Raw genomic sequence first — 21,114 nt, forward strand, 5'->3', positions numbered from 1 at the left:
AAACATAGTTTGCAAATGTTACCAAAAAAGTACTTGAAGAATAAGCAACACTACTACAATAGCCAGGATCAAAATTCATCAGCCATTATACTTTGAAAGCCGGATGAGCCGAAGGAATTACCAAAGGGTTATTTGAATATGTGCAAAAGAATAATGTTGATTTCACAGAACAAAAGATAATGGGATTTTATAAAACTGTAGTTTACAGGAGTAAAAGGAGGAGCTATAAGACTATTTGTGGTAAAACTTTATCGATCAATGCATTATTCCTTTATAAGCTACACACAAATGAACTGTGACATCGTCATTTGATGGAAAGACTTGAGAAGTAAGCATCTGGCCCCATTAATTCATTAGTCCGATTTGCGAACAATTACAAACTTGTGAGAGCAAAGCAATTGTAACATATGAAATAATTTATGAAAGAGTATCAAATGTGGATTTCGATTATCTAACTATTAACCAAAAATATCTAGTTTAAATTCACAAATCCATTGCAAAAGTATTTCGTCCACCAAATCTTGTTAATCGCAATCAAGAAAAGATTGATCATAATCGTTGAAAAACTACTTCAAATTGCTTACTTCGACTATTTGTTTCCACTGAAAAACCATCTACTTTCAATGTGCGTTACATAATGACAGGTAATATATCAATATGGTTCTCAATTAAGAAAAAAACCTCGTATGAATTCCTAAATGCCACATTAATGTCTTGAAGTGACTTCCAAAACAGTCTCTATTCCTACTGTTGGCGTTAATCAAAGTGTGTGAGTCATGCCCAGGAGTGCCTTTCTTTTAATTCTGAGAAATGTCTTCAATCCACCTTTCTTTGAAGTAATGGGGTGTCCCAAACAAGACATACATTCATAGGTGATGATATGTCTGATAATGGCTTCGTAAAGCCAGAGCACTTTATCTGAGGTTAACCCCCACTTTTGCCATATGATTGCCTGAACCAATAACCATGTTCCAAATACAGTCACACTTGGCAGTTTTTTTCTTTCGTGTTCGGTCTAAGTGAGTCTTTGATCCAAAGTCACACCCAGGTTCTTTATTTATGTTTCATATTCCATTATTTTTCCACCCATATCTGAGCTTGAAAAGTATTTAATTTTTAATTTGTATGCCTTTACAAAGACTATAGTGCTTAACTCAGTTTGATTGAAAGTGAGGGCATCCATAAACATATTTATTGCTTCCTGCATTGCATTGCCAAGAGTGTGAAGTTGTGTTCCACTGATTAATAGGAGAATATCATCAGCATAGCCTACAGTTTTGACTTCACCTTCCTTAAACTTGTACAAAAGGGTGTCCATAATAATGTTCAAGACCACAGAAGATAGCACTCTCCTTTGAGGGCTACCTTAGCTGATTTACTTCATTTTTTCCCCTTTTAGTTCAGCTGTGACTGTTTAAGTGTTAAGAAGATCTCCATACCAAAAGCTTATGCTTTCTGGTATTCCAAGCTTTTTAATTGCCATATCTGTGAGTGGAATTGTATATAGTCAAAAGCACCACTGCAGTCAAAACTTATATAAACACATTTTTCGACCAAGTTTATTGCTTGCGACATGTCCGCCTAAGTTGATAGAGCATTTGTATGGCCATGCTGCAAGTAAGGTGTGTAATAACTTTACACTTTTATAAATCTTTCAAGACTCTTAATGATGTAATTGGAGAGGGTGATTGTCCTAAAAGATTTTGCCGACCTGTTATCACCTTAAATCAATACTTATAATACTGAAATACTAAAGTTAGCCATAACTAGAAATGGATCTATTAAAAGGAGTATTTACTTCATTTTTATCAAAAGTAAAACCTTACAAGGAAAAAATGTTTATGGAGAATCCTTCTGATGCGCAATTTCATAAGATACTATTTATCTTTTGAGTTTAGTATACGTAAGGTCTAATAGATGGGGCAAGTTGAAACAAATTTTGTATATTGGCACCGTTACAATTCAGGCTTCATAGAGATAATTATTATTCTTGTACAGATGTAATACTTATAGCCTCCAATATAGCTGAAATAGATTGATATAATCAGTTAGTTTCTATGATGATACCATTTTGAGAAAATAATTCAATGGGGACAGTTTTTGCACCTAATTTCTGAAGTATTCTTGAAACTTAAAAAGGAATATCAAACATTTTGTAATAATACATTCCTTACCCTTTAATTTAAGGAACATTCAGAAAAAATGAGATAGCTAACAAAAGTATTTGAAAAATAATAATATTTACGTTAATAAAACGTTGACAGCCACATATCTGCAGATAGAGTTTACTAAATAAAAATAAAGTGATCCTTGCTCACTTTATTTAAATTTATGTTTGCTGTAATTATTTTTAGCATCTATAACTATTGTCTGCATTTATACACGGATAAGTAACTAATAGTTAGATAGCTTATTAAATAAATGTGATATGATACTAAATTACATGAGGTAGAAACATGACGTCACAATGTATCAAACTTACAAAATAAAGTTTCTTCAATTTGTTGATATATTTTCCAAATTAGGAAAACAATATTTATTTTTTAAGATCCTGACAGGTTCTAAAAAGGCCGACACTTTTTAAAAGGTTTAGTCATTAAATATCATCAGTTTACAGATACACATGTAAAGACTATTGTTTTCTAAGAAAATTCTATATTATAATCTTCAAATACTGAGAACTCTCACTATCAAAATTTTCGGATTTCATATCTGCCTTGTTTGTAAGAGTTCAAATGCAGTGATAGACTACATTTTAGAAGCTCAAAACTTATGAACGTGGCATTTTGTCCACGCTTCATAAGAAAAATTTTCAATTACAGAACATTTATGCATTGAAAGGGAGAGTTGTTAAGATAAAAAAAATTTAATCTGCAAAATTCTAAAGAAAAAAGTTATTTGTACAAGCACAATAGATGTGGTAACCAGCCTTTTAAGGCTTTTGAGACTCATCTTTTATAGCACAAACGAGGTTTTATATTAATTACCTGTATATATTTAAACCCCATAACATCCATTTTTTTGTGTGTACTATATTATATGATCTATTTCTGAGATCTACTTAGGTATATAAAAAGCAATTAACGAGCTGAATATTCTTCACATTTAGCATAAATATCTGCACCCTTTTCTATTAATTAATAGTATTCGTAATTAGGGCATGGTAAGTAACTCGCAATTGTACACTATTTTAACTATAAAAAGTTATATCAGGAGTTGCATTTTTTGAAAAAAAAAATCAAAAGTAGAACATATTACCTTCTTTGCATAAAGATCCGTCATAACCACACACAGGTTTATCAGGAGGAGGTCCATCTCGATGTGGCCAGTATATTTTCGTATTTGGGACCATTTTGAAGGCATTATTTAAACCCTGGTATACAGCTACAACCTGAAAAAGTTTATTCGTTAGATTTATTTTTAACTGAAACAATAGATATCATTTTTTTTTTTTAAATTTCAATGAGTAACCTTAGTAACACGGGAAGGTGAAGGCCATAAAATTTTATTATTTTCGTTTTAATAATCCATACATCATTACAAAATTTGTAATTGCAATCATAAATTGGTTGAAATGAAAATGGAGAATTTCAAAATTCATAATGAAATTGAAAAATTATAAAAAAAATCGAAAAATTAAAAAATTAAGTATAATAAACTTAATGTATAATTTGTTGAAAAATTTACTTTTTTGCAGATTCTGCTAAGATTGGAATATATGTTAATGCATTTATATTCTTTTTTATTTGATTTTGAAACCATAACTTATGCTATGTTACTGCAAGTGGAAGTTATTCGACTAAAATAAACTTTAAAAAAGTAAAACTTTGACACAATATTTATTATAGTTAAATTAAAAAAAATTTTCTTAAATTGAGATGAAATAAATATTTAGGAGAATTGGATTTAGTTATTAATGCATACTTACTATAAATTCTCCTGTTTTTGGATCCATATCCAAAAGAGCATAGTCTGCATTTCGATCTCCATTATTATTGATACTAACGTTTCCAGTGACACCTGATTAAAAATAAAATAAAAACCTTGGAAATATGTCTAGAAATTTAATTACAAAATTATCAAAATTTGTCAAGGGTAGATAAAAAAATAGTTGTTGCTATATTAAGGGGTTCATTAATTATTATTCTTTACTTTGAAAAAACAAACGTATTTGTTAATGAAGGAACATTTAATTTATAAATTGATCACTGGCTTGATATATCGTCTCTAAAATTTACCAACATTTTTCTTTATCACACGCGATAATTTTGATCATTTACAGAATTCATGTGATTTCATTCTCAGTCATTGAGGATTATATTGACAAGATTATCAATTCAATGTACATAATATCCAAATATTTATTAAAAGTTGGCCACAATAAAATATAAAAGTGTAGCTACAATATGCTTTTTTAAAGTTTTTCTGTTCCTTATAACAGTGGAGGTTGCGAGTACATAAAAAAAATGATGTTTTGGGAGCAAATAAATAATCACTAATTATAAAGGAAAGATGAATTTTTTGTACTTATACCTTACCTGTAATTGTGCGATTCCACATTTTTTGAACAATAAGCCTACCATCTCCTTTTTTTTCTAGTCCATGCTCTTCTATAACTTCTTTGAGTGCAGTGGTATACAACAGTACCTAATAAATTAAATTTAGAATCATTATGGAGCTACTGATGGTAAGGTTACTTTTATAATAGAACAAAAGAAAAGAAAATGGTAATTTCATCAGAAAACATAAAACTTATCATTTTATAAATTTGATATTGAAACAAAAACATTTCCTCACTATTAGGGTTTTCATATTATCTTTTTTACATAAAGTAGAGGAGAACAGAGACACGTATTAGAGAATGAATTTGTCTGATCTACAATACTGATCCGTGGTCTATATTATAAATCTTGATACTTACAATATACTATAGTCAATAATTAGATACCTTAAAAGATCTATGTATTGATTCATCGACAATTATTCAGGGTGAGGGCTCAAAAATTAGAATCCTCTTCGAGGCCGTCTAGCTACACTTTTAAAAGTCAAATTTTGTACTTAGTACTTTTTGAGAGAACGGACAAAAAGCTACAATTTGATGTTTGTTTTGTTTTTGGGTGATCAAAAATGTATGTGCAATATCCAAAACGGCAGAGATTGTGCAATCTCCTCTGTGCACAAGTATATTTCTCCATGACGATCTTTACAGTGGACAAAGTTTTGAATAGAAGAAATGATCCCTTCTTTACTGAATCAAGAGCTCAGGACGAAGGAACCTTCAGAACCAAACATCGAGCTCAAATCATATCCTCAGTGTCGTGGCCTCCGAAAGCAGCAAGATGACTCCCTCCTTCTTCAAGGGCAATACAAAAGTTAACATGGACGTCTACTACAAAGTTATCCGAAACTATGTCTTGTCTTGGCTGAAGAGCACCAATATACATCCCGGCACACGCATCCTAGAAAGTGCAGCCATGACTACCATGACGGCTACCAGCAGAACTCTTGCCTTTGTTCTCACCCAACGTGAACCCCCTGGAATTTGCTATTTGGCGCGTCCTAGATGGCAAGAACAAGACTCATCACACGAATGTTGATGCCCTGAAGGCTGTGATCTCATAGGAGTGAAACATCTTGTCCTCGGACTTCATCAATGCCAGCTGTGCTTCTATTCGTCCCCGTATTGAAGCCATCATTCAGAATGGGGGAAACATAGTGAATGCCCCCCCATACCCCCCAATTTTTTGGGAAAAAAATTTTAAAAGTGTAAAAAATTGTTAAATTACCAACTTTTGCTTCAAAAGTTTGTCATACATAGGGCACATTATAGAAATATGAAGAACAGAAAACGGTTTTCTAATTTTCTAATTTTTGAGTCCTCGCCCTGTACTTTAGCCTAATTTCCTTAATTTTTTGATTAAATTCGATTGATTTAATTGTTGCATCCGTCCCTGTCTCTAAGTGCAGTTGCGTTCAAACGCAGTTTGTAGGAAAATTACTCACTTTTCTAATCTAAAACAAAAATTGAAATAAAGCAAACATACTTAAGCAAACATAAATGTTATCTTAAAATTTAGTGAGTTAAAGGCAAACCATAAACAAGATTAACCCTCAAATCATCAATACATACTCCATTGTATTTGTCTGTCACATATCGTTTTTCTTATTTCATATGATCTTGAATGAGGTGATGTGAAGAAATATCTCCACTTTGAGTTCATTTGAGGTATTTTTCTTTTCGACAAAGAAGAGAGATAAAGGTAATGTTTTTATATTCGATTTTAATTTGTACTTAAAACTTTTAAATGAAAAAAGCTTAATCTGTATCACATTCATAACTGTAATTTGCTCACCTTTAGTTTTAGGGACATGTATTTCAATATAAAATAATAAGTTGATTGGGTAAATCCGGACAATCTTTAACTACAGCCTGAACAATAAGGATAGCATTTAACTTAGTTATTTCAATTTTATAGTGAGAGGTTGAGCCATAGCTTTATGTCAGTTCCTCAACTTTTAATTCAAGACAAGTATTTACGATGTTGGATACCCGGAGGAACACCATCATCGAATTTGCTTGTATTGGACACAGCCCAGCGTACATCAACATGCTCAGATATCCAGAGAGCATAATCTATAACTTCTACAACCACTGGATGGAGGAGGAGGCATATAGGAGAAAAGTCCATAAGACATGCAGTGATAAATAATGAGCTATCATATTCCTCGTAGGTCTGAAAGTTTACTTTCAGTCATCTACTGGGACTCCGATTAACGAAAATGCCAAAAAGTGCCAAGTAAGCCATGTCTCCAGGACAATAAACACTTACCGGAAGTTCAATTAATACCATATTACCAAAGACATATTCTTACAGACAAAATGAAGGCCACCCAGGCTGCCAACAGAAAAAAATTGCTGAACGATTTGAAGTCCCATGGTAAACGAATCATCTTTTATTTGGATGAGAAATAATGGACTGTTGACAGATCCTACAACATCCAGAATGACAGATGGTTGACCACAGTGAGAGCTAATGCCCCCCCCCCAAGTGTTTAAAACCATATTTTTGGTCCAGCATGATGATCATTAGAAGCAATGGCAGTGCCCTGTCCCATCTTCTCTGAGCCAAAACAGAGGGTGGGTTCCTACGGTTATCCAAGATATCACTTTCTGACAAAGTGATATCTTGGATGAAAGCTAAGGCCAGTGTCGAGTTACTGTTTCAAAAAAGACTTGGCCCGTCTAACAAGGCCTGCTACACCCAAAACTTTTTTAAATGAGTTCTTCTAATATCTGGAGTGGACCAAGCGTCAATCACTTAACCAATTGTTAGGGGAAGTGTATTTTTTATGCATAATAATGGTAAGATCTAATTGACTTTGTATATTATTATTCATTTTTTTGGCATTGGAAAGTATATATGAAGTCACATGATACAATTAAAATATTTTCCCTGAAGACAACATTTTTAACAGAAATAAAAAAGTTTTTTAACAAAAAAATTGTATATAGTAAGTATTTCAACCAGAGATTGCTACAGATATTACATTTAACATTTCTCTAAAAGTCAATTTCAATAAAATTACAAAAAATGACGTTTAAATCAAACATTTTATCCTGCTCATGTTAGGAATCATCTCTTTTGCATAGGATGTACAATATATAACGTAAATCTCTAATACATAAAATAAGAACATAAAACAATAATTGTGGAACCTGAAGGTAAATATATCAGCCATTTTCCCCTATTTTTGGAAAGTAGAACACATTATAAGTGAATTATTTTCTTTAATTTCTTAATCTGAAAGTAATCATTCTATCAGAGCCATTGGATGTGATTGAACTGCAGTGAATACAGGGCAAAATGTTGGCATCATTAGGCTTCTTCAGCAAAATTATACACTCTTTTACAATTGGTTATTTGCATGCTCCATTTTAATGAATTACCCTTCAAAAACTCTTTGAATGTTATCATTGAAGATCAACCGCACCCAACATATTTAGGGGAAAAGTTAGGACGGATTTTATTAAATTTTTCACGCCCAACGGATCCAATAAAATATAAAGCCAACAATGGGTGCGTTCAAGAATTCAATGACTCTTTTAAAAACCAACTAATTAGGGATCAATAGTTATTTATAGAAATTTGCAAAATTGTTCAAAATAGACCACATTCAATCATAAAACCTTTCCTAAACACATCTAAGAATTGCCCACAATGCTAGATGGACTACTACAGAATCCATTCTTCTCAGACTCAATATTCAAACCATAAATCCACCAGAAGAATTTAATCCGTAGTGATCATTCTTAATATTACACTAAAAAGAATCATCATGTTAGATATGCTTCTAAGCACTAGTTCTTTTCTTTGCATCAAGGACGTCAGCATCTTACAAAAGAGGAACGAGATGTATTTGCAAATTCATTCAAAATTAACTCATTAATCGACACTCAGAAGCTAGACTTTTCAGCACTATCTTTGACTCGGGCAAAAATACCAGAAGTAAAGCAGTCAGTACAATAATGAAAGACAGAGAAAAAAGAAAAAACTGGATCAATTATACAGTTCATTCCCCCAACTGATTACTTAAACTTCAATGCAAAAAGTCATTTGCAGTTAGTTATAAGCAAATTGATTTTTTTATAAAATAAAAAATGTTTTTTACACCCATATTAAATAATAAAAAAATTATTGTGAATTTAAAATAATTTTTTGAGATTTTTTTATGAATAACCGGAAGTAGCCCTTCCAATTTTTGCTGCAGGGAAAAAATATTGCAGGACATTCTTACCCATATTAAATTGCAACGCATGGTGGAAACAGATTTTGGATTTGTCAAAATTAGTTTCATAAGAGCCACTTTAAATTGTCGAAGTAACATATGACAGTTTTAGGAACATGATAAGGCGCTAAATCTTGAATCCAGATGCACCTTGTATTAGGATGGTATGTGATTTCAAGTCATGGAATAACATAGGTATTAATAATGTCCAAGTACTTGATACCAGTGACAAAAATGTGACCCGGCATGACCTTTCTGTCACTAGTGATCAAGCCAAGTTACACCATTATCTTGTACAGGAACTTAGTCTTAATGGAGGAAGGAACATTACGTCTTTCCTTTGCCAGTCAGCAATCAATCTTCGGGGTGGTAGGCAGCCTTCAAGGTGAAGTTTTACTCATTACTCAATAGATTTATGATGCCTAGATTTGAATTTCCAATTTGGTAGAGTTTCTTGGCTTTTTTTTCAAACTAATTTCCTTCATCTTTGTGGCAAGCAAGTGACGCCTTCCCCTAATTAAGATCTTTAAGCCAAGGCTGTTTCTTGATGGACCTGTCTAACGTCTTCCTACTGAAAGACCCCTTCCGAGCATGAGCCGCCATTGATATATCAGGATTTACTTTGAAGGACCTCTTGAGCCCAGATGAGCCACATGAGGAATAAGAAAGCCCCTTACCCGCCTTCAGTTGCTTCCATTCCTTTTCTTGTTTATTTTTGTTGTTGGTTTTAGCATCGTTGCCAGCCACAAACAATTATGTGATAAGATTACGATAGTTCTCTTGCTGCTTCATAGTGAAACAAAAAAAGATTGAGTACAGACAGAAAATACGTTGTATATAGAAAGTACTTTCAATTGATGTTAGAACTTAGCAACATAAACACACTGGATTTTAAAAAAAAGTAAATAGAAATATGGCCTAATAATATGGATAGGTATTTTTCTATTAAAATAAATTTTTGACTAGGCAAATTTAATATAAATAATTTCAAACTAGTTTATTTTACAAAATTACATCAAAAAACCTTGAGTGGTTAAATGACAAAGTATAAATTGACTTATATATGTACGTACATATATCCAAATTTCATGTCTCATATTTTACAAGCCAAATTGTATTCAAAATTTTGTATACGGAACTTTTATCATTATATTTTTAAATTTAAGTATTAAATCTATTCTGAACGTCAACTTCAACCAAATTCATTCTTAAAGCGAAGTAAGGTACTACTTTTAATTGTTAATACAATGCATATAATATAATTAACTGTTAAACAAATAATTTAGAATAACAACTATCTATTCTATTTATTTTTTTAAACACCGATCAAAAAATTACATGAATTTACATAATTTTCTAGGTTCTGTAAAAATTATTTCAAATCATCTTACCGCATCATGGAAATTAGCAACCAATGGTGTTACTGGCTCCTCATAAGAATAATTAAATAGCTTCTTTGAAAGGGATTTCACATCTTTTGCAAAATTGTGGTACTCATTTGTATCTGCTGTGTGTGCAGTGACCGTGAGAAGGGCTTCATAGGCATGCTTTGCTCTTAAGTTTTCTTCCTCAGATGCTTCCTTGTCGTTCCAAGGACGATATAAACTCGATTTTTCATTCCTTTGAAAAAAGAAAAAATGATGAGTTAATATAAATTAAATAGTTACTTCAGATAATAAAACCGATTCATTCAAAATTAGACCATATAATATTTTTTTTAAATAAAGAGATGCATTAATTAATTATTATACCAATAATATTTAAGTAATTTGATAATATGTACATATGTATGATAGAATTAACCGTTTATTTCTAAATTAAGTAAGTAGAAATGTTATTTGAATGAAAAGGGAAGTCATATTTCCCCGGGTGTGTTAAGAAAGTACTTTTTATATGTTAAAAACTCCATAGCTCTATGCAGGATCTGCCTCAACTATTGCAGGGCCATATCTAAAACAGATTACACTGGTCTCAAATTCCCATCTGGACATAAATTACGATAATAATTAAAAACAGAGACCAGAGCCTTTTTTAGGATGAGTGGGACATATACCTAAATTTAATTTACGGGGTTTGTTTTGTGTTTTACTATTTTGCCTCAAGAAATTTTGTCATACCCCATTTCAACTTAAAGTCATTTTGCTCTAAAACCTTATCCCCTTAAAGTAATTTTGCTCTAAAACCATTTTTCCTCAAAGATATTTCTCCGTAATATATAAATAAATGAGTTTATGGGTACTTTATATTTATTTATTGTCGAAATTGATATTCCCTTATAATTTTTTGATTAAAATATGTTTTGTGTATTACTATAAAACACATTAAATTATTGTTTGCTGTTGAAATTGTGATGGAATTATGTTCTAGCCTCATATTATGTTTGTTAGTCAATGCCGATATGAATAATCCCAAAACGGATTTTAAAAAGCTAAATTTGTTAAGAACAATGTAGGCTATATTTTTGTGGAGTTTAATGTTCTCAAAATTGGACCTTGCAATAGATTTGGATTCAATTATGAACGGAAAATCCACGTTTTTAAAAACATAATTTCAACATAGTCCATCTTCTTTCTCTTCACATCTTGGGCTTTCAATTTTTCAAAAGGGGTGCATCGAAGAATGTGATTAATTCCGGATATTATTGTCATAGTCTAATATTTTATTTCATCTGAAACCCAAATTTTGTGCATCTGGACTTCTATTATTGAGGGGATATTCTTTCATCTATCCGGCGTATATTCTGGAATATCCAGTCCTTTATTGAAACCATAATGCCAAGGAACAATTCTTTTTTAAAGAGATTAGTAGTTTTATATCTAATTTTATTTATTTTTCCCTTGAGCTTATCAATATCTGTGTTTTTTTCGTTATAGATTTCTAAGCCCGACTCTCTTCTGTATTCCATTAGAAGGGTATCCAGGCTAGCTCTTTCATTCTCGAATTTGTCACTTCTTAGTATAACTGTGCAATTGTTTGAAAAAATCTGCTTCGTTAATTTCCTGTTTTCCAAGACCCATTACCTCTAATGCTATGTCCATTTTTTTATGGTTCTCACTGCCAATGAAAAGAGACTGGGACTTATGGGATCCCCTTGACGCATTCCTCTTTGCAATTGTACCACTCGGTCTCCTTTGATATAAATGATTTATGTTGCGTTGGATATAATATTTTTAATTGTGTTGCAATAAATATAGTTGTGGAAATCCTATATTTTTAATTCACTTAATGAAAATGAATGTTCAATAGAATCGAAAGCTTTCTTTTTAAATCCAAGAAGAGAAAAGTAAAACCTTGGATTCTCCGCTTGGAGCATTCAATAATCGATTGGAAAGACATTACTACATTTTCCGTTTGACTGCCCTTTCTAAAGCAAACTGAGTATTTGGAAGTACTCTTTCCATTATTGGTGTCATCCGTTCCGTCAGATAGCCACTGTAAATTTTTGTATTCTATTTCTTATAAAGTTACTGGCCTCCAGTTTGTTGTTTTTTGTAAATCTTTTTTTTTGTTAGGAAAAAAAGTTATGATTCCCTTTTTTTATCTTTGTTCAGGTATGTTTCCGAAAAAATATTCATTGCATAATTCAGCAAGAAATTTGGCTATTTCTGGTAACTGTTTGTAGAACTCAGGAGTAAGTCCTCAAGGTCCTAATGATTTATCATTTTTCAGCTTTTTCTGGAAATATGGAATAAAACTTCGTACTCAGTAAATATTTTATTTAATTCTTTCTCTTCCTTAGGTGTGATAATATTTTTTGGTACTTTTTCCTTTATGAGTGGTTTTTTGGATCGGTTCTTAGGAGTAATTTCGCCCATGTTCTGCAATCTTCCGTGGGGATGTTATCTTCTGTCTATTAACTATTATATTGTTTATCTTTTTTTCTTCCATTGTTTTTCTCGAGTTGTTTCAAAAGATTTAAATTATTTGATTTTGTGATTTAATATTCTTGCATGAACTCTTGCTCCCTGTATTTTATATTCCATTATCTCATCCAATTCCTGTAGCAGACCTGTAACAATTCTTTCTTTCCATAATAACCTAATTTGCGTTTCTTTTTTCCTTCCTTCACTAGATTTACGGCATCCGCCAGATTTTAGAATTTTCCCTTTGTTAAAACATATTAATAGTCATCCTAATATTCCATCCAGCTTCTTAGGATGTCAGATTCTTCTAAGATTTTGTTATTTAACTTCCATCTAGAGTAGGACTCAACTTTTGCAAAGAGGTCGACACAATGCTTGACTAAATCAGGTGTATCATTTCTTTTACTTCTGGGACTATAATCTCGAATAGAATTGGTTCAGTTTTTGTATTCATATGCTGTCTTGATTCAACTTTTGCAGTGAATTTATTACCTTTTCGATCTGTTAATTATATTTGACATGGGAGATCAACTTTAGTGAGGATTTCGTATTTTAGTATTCTTCTGACAGGAGGAGTAAAGATGGGCATGTGTGGTAATCTAGACACATCGATTCAAGATCCTGTGGGTTCATTTTCAAAACTTTTGTCCATATGGTAGCTGTGTTGCTATAACTCATTTCGTTTTGATTCATTTTTCTTCCAACTTCCCCTCTTGATACAAATAGAAGTATATTTTTGTTGTTAACTTCGTCCCCCTCTTTTGGGTTTCTATTTTCTAGCATGAAAATATTCTATTCAGGAATACCCTTCGCTTAATTTATCTGTTTTTTAGAAACATTTTTCACTTCTTGGGAACTTTATATCGATATATCCTTATTGATTTCTCCAACATTGCTGCTGCATATTTGTACATTATATTCACGGTTAGATAAATCGGTAGTTACCTTATTTCTGTCCACTTTCTCAGTGAACCTTAAGTTATCATGTTTCTCTGTGAAGAAGTGTTCCATCATAGCCTGATGGCATTGTCGTAATTGATTCCTTAATTATTTTTTTCAAGTTGACTTAGAGGTTGTAATACCCACCCTCGGAGAGGGTTTTTCCTATCATGTAGATGTTTTGTACGTCGAAATCTCAATATTTCGAAAAAAAGTTCGAGTGGTCTGTGACTTTCCTGATACATTTTGATTCTGACTTTATTACTTATTTTGTTTCTGGTTGGAATTATTTCATGATGAGATTTTGAGAAAGTGTATGCATTGAAATTTTGGGGCATAATTCAAACTTTTTCCACAGGAAAACAGCCATTTAATGTTTTTTCTTATAGTAATACAAATTCCACATTTTTTTTGAACAATTCAAATGGAACATCAATTGTAACTAAAAAAATTACAATAACGACGTATGACTCTCATTTATTTTTATATTTAAGGTAAAATGTCCAAGGGCAAATGGTTTGAAGCAAAATGTCCCAATCCCAAATAGTTTCAGGCGAAAGTACCTAAGACCAATGTATATGTTCATTACTCTCAAAGTTCTAATTGAGTGGGAGGTCTTTTTTGCTTTAAACCGTATATATTTGATTTCTTGGACTTTAGAGATTATTTATTATATCATCAGAAATTATGTATATCCTTTTACTTTTTCTATTATTGGAAATCACCTAAGACAATAATATTAAAAATGGAAATAAATATCTGTGGCGTTTGCCCGGAATAATAATTAAATAATTTTAAAAAAACGTCAAAACAAAGTCAAGTATATAGTATTAACTAATAAATGTTGAAATAAAAAATTAAGATTAAAAAAAGATATTTTTATATGGAGTTAAGGCAAAATTCTATAATTTATTCATCCTTTCTTTAACCCACAATGGGTGGCAACGGTGGGATCCATTTCTCCTAAATTAATTTCAAAGAAAATCTTTGATTTAATTATGGTAAATCAAGAGACTCCAGTTCCTTTTCACCAAGATCAAAGACCTAAAGTTTGTTGTGTCCATAATTTTAATGCCCCGAATGCTCCTTCTGCCAAACCTTGCTGTTATTCCCCTAAAAACTGTTAGATACTATTTTATTTTGGCCCGTGCCTGGGACAAATATAATTTACGTTTTAATATTAAATTGCAAAGAAGACAAGCGTCCACGTTGAGAAGCTTTTCTTTGATGACCGATTATTTGTAGTCACAAAGGAAGGGAATCAATCAAGATAACTGTTGGAAGTATTATAGAAGCTGGCTTTTATCCTGTAGTACAAATTACAACTTGATTCACGAAATATTTAAATTTTATCATCGAGAGTATAATTACGGTAAATTTATTAGAGCATTTACAAGAAAAAGTAATTTCTCGGGGTATTGTGAGGGGGAATATTGGCCATAAATTAAAATTATTATTGTCTCTATTTTTAAAAAAGCTCAAATAAGGAAAAATATATATATTTTTTTTAAATATTTCATATTGTAAAACCTTTCATAAATATATCATTGGAAGGGGTAAAAATGATTCATTCAGAAATAAAATGGAAAATAATTATGTATACATATATATATTTGTTTTAAAGAAAAAGCATTTTTCTTACCTTGTAAACAATTCAACATTGAAGAAAACGTATTCTCCTAGATCCAATAAGCCGAGTCCTTCAGCTGCCAATAGGATATCTCGTACCTTTTTAGGAGAGGCACATAGAACAACCACTAAAAGAGATTTTTTTAAATTGAAATAATTCTTGCAATGTGATATTTCTTTTATAAATTATGGTATAGATAAAAGGGTATCAAATATGAAGTTACTATAATGGTATTAGAAAGTAAAGAAATTCATATTTTTGTGAAACATTGAATATATATTGAAATAGTTCACATTTAATTAAAGTTAGTCATGGTGATATGTGGCACCAAAGTATAGGTCTGTTTTTTTTTATATTATTAACGTGCTTTCAATGACATGTATTAGTGTTTTATGACTTATAAGTAAATAGAGACATACGGTACGACTGAGTTAACCTTGTTAAATTAAATTGCCTGTTATAATATTTTGGGGTAAAAAAATTATTATTAGTACTGGAAAAATATAGCAATTATAATTATATTTGTATATTTTATTATTGATATTTAAAACAATTTTCATCATTCCATTAGAGAAAAAAATTATATAAATTGGATGTCTCTCTGACTGTGAAAGGAGTTTTTTACGCATTAAAAAAAATTAATCATTTATTATATCTTTGAGTAGTTTTATTTTACATTCTACTAGTCATTGTAATCAGTAGTTTTTGTTTTTAAAATCTCTTCATCAGCAATAAATTGATAATCTGAATTATTTAAAAGATATATCAATATCCTATTTGTCTCCAAAATCCACTTTATGAAGTAGAGTATAGATATAGTCACTTTTAATACTGCCATTAGTTTGGAAATATATTTGATTGTTTTTTGTTTTTTTACAACTTATATTTCATTCAACTGAATATTTTAAACTTTTTTCAGCACAACAAAAGATATTACGCAGAATAAAACAATAATTTACCAGTAGATACAATTATTCTAAAAAAAACTACTTTCTCATCAAGAGTGACACCAGTGTACCAAAGGGTTCAAACATAAATATTTTATTACGTAAACCTTAGAATTAAACAATATTTTTAACATAGATGTCTCAATACATATCCGTATATATTTTTTCATTAAGAAATCCTTTTCTATCCCTCTTCTTTAAGTCTCGATCATTTAAAGTGTTGGTATTTTCTTGAATATAATAATATAATCTACCACTGAAAGTCTATTTTTGAAACAATTGATTTTTAACTATTATTATTTTTTGTTTTATTTTGAATAAGACATTATCTAAATATTTTTTATATTTTAATATCGTACAATACATTACCTCTAGCAGACCCATGAACCCTCTGCATGAGTACTTTTTGAAGGGATCTTATACTCAACGTGGTCTCATTAATTGATTTATGCATAATATTTTGATTATTAACACCTCCCAACTCTGAATATACTTGACCTAATGTGAATTAACACTCTGAATTTCCCAAACCTGAATCTTCGGAGAATGTAAACTACAGAAATAATATGTGATGCCTGGGAATGTGCAAGCAAAGGTTAAAGATAATGTTGAAAAAGACGGAGTAATATAGACCATGAAAGCTTATTTTTCTTTTTTAGTCGTATATCTTGACCATTTTTTTAAATTATTTACTGTGTTATGACTGATGTTGGTATGTTATGAAGGAATAATGTTTGGTTTGTTAAGATTTAAGTACTATTTCTTATGATAACATTTATATTCTTTATTTTTGTGTATATGTATATTATACAAGAAAAAAATAGGCATATTAATTTTTTTAAATTTCATACTTTGTATATGATTAAAGACTGTATTTCTACTTGCTTAAATTACAATTCCCCTACAAAATAATAAACAGTTAAGTATAACAATAGATGAAACAACAGACAAAAAGATAAATGGTGCAGTTTCACCATTATCCAGGGCCCATTTTTGTGTTTCTTTTATTTTTGTATGATACAGTCTTACTACGATCTCAATGACCTAGCTGTGCCTCTAAACATGACTAATTGACTCCTTATACACGAATAGAAAACTATCCTTAAAAAATGGATGCAAATAGGTATTATTTATTGATGCAAAGGCTAAATACATAATAAAAGATAAATTCAAATTTTCTTATTCGGGACATATTTATGAAATAATGGAAATATTGGAAACAACTTTTGGTAGTGTTTTGTTTTTAGAAAATAAGAAAACTTTTTTTATAGCTTAGCAATAAATATTCCAACTCATCTAACTATTTTCAAAAAGTACAGCATTTTATAACAGTCCACCGTTTGAGAAGCTCTGTTCTCGATAGAGAAACTAACACATATTTTTTTATATATTTTGATAATATATATTGAACAGTACCAATTAGTTCGGTCAGTTTTTTCAATTAATCTGAAAATTGTTTAGGGCTCTACTTTGATAATGGTAAATCTTATAATAAATTTAACTCATATTGAGGTATTTGAATATATGTTGGTAGTTTAAGGTTTGGCTTTCATAAATTTTTGTCAATAATAGTCTGGAAGGTAGTTTTATATTAGCTCACAAATTACCTACCTAATTTGTTTTAAATATTTGAAGTGAAATGAACATTTATTAAAGTGCCTCTATTTATGTCATTAAATGTCATTAGAAACTATTATTCGTTATTGTGTTCATAAATTTTGAAATCAATTCAATTCATTATTTTCAATTGTAATTCAATAAACATCGTAGTATTGCTCCAAATTGATAGTTCATAAGGCATATAACTTTTAACCCACAAGTCAATCATTTTACATACATATGTACATATGTGAGAATTTGTATATATCACTAACGTCTCTCAACATTACCAGTTAAACTTTGCTAATAAGGAAGAAAATAATTCTGCAAATTGTGTTTAAGTTCCTCCGACGGACGTCATAATATTGTAACTTATTTCTAAAGTTTATGGATTGACCTCCAGTCGTAATTACAGGGATATTCCAAGCACCGGTATATCTCGCAACTGGAGCGAGAGCATATGTACACACGGGACCAAAAAGACATCTATTGAGTTGGAAAATAATTACAAATCAAAGGAATGACTTTAAAGATTATTTATATCACCATTTTTTTTAACATCCATTTTTCGATGTAGTTAGTGAATTGGGATAAAACGCTTGTTAAAAAATTCAATGGATAAGTTCATATATGATAGCCGTTTGACATAGACTCAAAATTACGCTACATAAATTTGTAATCTTTTGTTGACTTTTTCAATATTTGTGCCTCCGTCAGAAATAATTTAAATCGTTAAAGTACTTCTGTGAGTTAACAATAAATACTGAAAACAATGTAAAATCATCTTAGCAGCATTTATTTGTGATCACTAGAAAATACATTTTATTATTGTTACGGTTAAATTATTCAATTTGATTTTTTTTCATATACATAATTTTCATCGAATTTTGAATACCAAATACTTATTCATAGTTTTTGTTGAGATTGCTTGGAATATTTTGAATGACAATTTATGTAACGTGCGACTCACATTGAAAAATTGAAAAAAAAAGAACAACTTTACTGTAAAAAAATATTTAAATTTATTAGATCTTAATTTAAAATTTCAATGCATATGAACTATAGTTCAAAAAGATATGATGATATAAAGTTATTTTTATTTGAACTGATCGATTAAAGCATGTTGTTTAAATAATTTAAAAGTAATTCAATAAAATTTGAGGTGTAAAAAATCCCAGTTCATTTACAAAGAGTTTTAAAAAAATGTTCATTTGTGAAAGCCCTGCTTTGATATAATTTCTAGAGAGCGTGCATAAACAACTAAACAATAAAGTTTAATAGCGTGAAGTGGTTCGAAGTTTAAGCTACACTCAGTGTCCCCAGTCACGATTTCATAACTCCAGTTGGAAGAAAATATTTTCACATGTCGAAATATATTATCAAAAGAAACTTTGATGGCAGGAAGAAAAATTGATTATGGTAAGCAAATTCATGAAATTTACTCGAATAGGTTTGAAGACTGGGTAAAAGGATTCCAATGCGCAGACCCGTATCATTACTTATTCTACAGTCTATTTCCTTATTCAAAAAATGAATATACTTCTTAGATCCAGAAGGCTGAGTGTAATAAATGTTAATAAGAGATTATGGTTTTTCATAGTATGGCCATTTTTGTTATAAGGAGGAAGGCAGGTATAATATTTGTTAGTAAATTTATAAAAAAAACACACACACACAATTAATTCAGAATTTCCTTGATTTTTTCACAATATACAGCAAATGTTTTTAATATTCAATAGGACAATAATTAATTTATATATAATTCTATAACATTTTTAGCTTTGCAAATTTATTTGTTTGTACTACAAAGGCATTTGTATATTCAAAAAGCAGATATATGCACAATGTACATACAAAGTTTAGTTTTAAATTTATATTAATTCAATCATGGAAATACGGTGTGTTTTTTAGCTGCCCGTTAATTTGCAATTGGCAATATAAAGAAGGAATTTTCTTTTTCTGACCAGTAGTCATTATTATTTCATTCCTAAATAGTGAACATCCTTTCCTAAAAAAATCAATTATATTCAAAACTTGATTGAACATTCGTGTGTGCTCATAAAAGACTGAGTGTAACACAGAAGATTTGTTGCAGAATTATAATTGTAAGTACTTTTGGACTCAGAGTAGAATTGGAGATCGAGAAAAACTAGCTTGAATAAGTATGAAGTTAAGGAGAAATTCCCTCAAAAAACTTACTTGATAAGTTCATACATAAACTGAAAAACTCTCTTTAAATATTTTGGTCTATTATGGACATTATATTTAAATTCCTGTGATAAATCGAAATACTTAAGATTATTTATTATATTTTATAACCATAACTATATTTATGAAATATTATTTGTCCTTGATATAGCTTTTCAAATAGATATATTCTGTTATTTATCTTTGATTATGAAAGGAAATTTTTACAATCTTTAATTGTAATTTGCAGTGTCTCCATAGGAAAATCCAAATGTTAATTAAAAATTATCTTATATTTGTGTCTACTACGATACAAAATGATGAATTAATTATGGTTTTATATAGTTTATACGATTTATAACTTTGTAAATAAATACCAACAATTTTGTAATTAATTTATTTTTATGTATTCTTACAGATTTTAAGAATGATTCTAAAGTGAAAAGAAAAAATATGTGTAAGTACATATGGATGAGTTTTATGTGAATTATTATCTGAAGAAAATTCTTACGAAGTTAGAATAAACAAAAGTTGTTTTTTTTACAAAAGTTAAGGGTGTTAAAAAACACTTAACCGTTCATATTTGCTTAACATACTTCGTGTATCTATTTTTAGGAAGATGGTACTTCATAAATTTCTGAGTAACTAACAAATTTTGGAATAAATTAAAGAGGTATTAAATAATGTGTTTTATAGAAATGAAAATTGAGTGGAAAATGTCGTATTCTGTAGAGAAAATGGATTGTGTGATAATAATTTACTAGTTCGAAATATTCTAACATCTCTAGTCTACAAATACCTAGTAACAACTACTAAAGGAAAAAAAGTTTGTTCATTCTAAAATATTTATTTTAATGGTTGGGTAGCTAAACAACCCAGTAATATACTTAAAAGAAAGTAATGGAGTCGGCATTAGATATAAAGTGTAACACCGATATTGATAACTTTTGGATAAGGGGAGGTCATCCCAACAACAACACAAACTATGTGTCAATTTTTTTAAGGGGGGTAGTGTGACATGTGGGAGCACAAAAACCTGTTTGGGAGTCCCTCAAAGTTTACCTCTTTTCGTACAAATATTCGAACTTTAATTAAACATAACACTGATCATACTACTAAGAATCTGCATATTTGCTCACCTGCTATAATCCACATTTACTAG

The 21,114-nt window shown here is 30.2% G+C and overlaps 1 protein-coding gene across 1 annotated transcript in view; it reads right to left on the reverse strand.

The window, feature by feature from the left end:
* Positions 1-21,114, reverse strand: part of LOC121120605 (atrial natriuretic peptide receptor 1) — a 339,724-nt gene that overhangs the window by 267,642 nt on the left and 50,968 nt on the right. The window contains exons 5-9 of the mRNA XM_071889625.1: positions 15,232-15,346; positions 10,179-10,407; positions 4,539-4,647; positions 3,929-4,020; positions 3,259-3,391 (exon numbers count right to left, since the gene is read on the reverse strand). Of these exons, the coding sequence (XP_071745726.1) occupies positions 3,259-3,391; positions 3,929-4,020; positions 4,539-4,647; positions 10,179-10,407; positions 15,232-15,346 (678 nt within the window). The remainder of the gene's footprint in view (positions 1-3,258; positions 3,392-3,928; positions 4,021-4,538; positions 4,648-10,178; positions 10,408-15,231; positions 15,347-21,114) is intronic.

The sequence above is a fragment of the Lepeophtheirus salmonis genome, chromosome 6 (assembly GCF_016086655.4).
Source record: "Lepeophtheirus salmonis chromosome 6, UVic_Lsal_1.4, whole genome shotgun sequence".
Taxonomy (NCBI): Eukaryota; Metazoa; Arthropoda; class Copepoda; order Siphonostomatoida; family Caligidae; genus Lepeophtheirus; species Lepeophtheirus salmonis.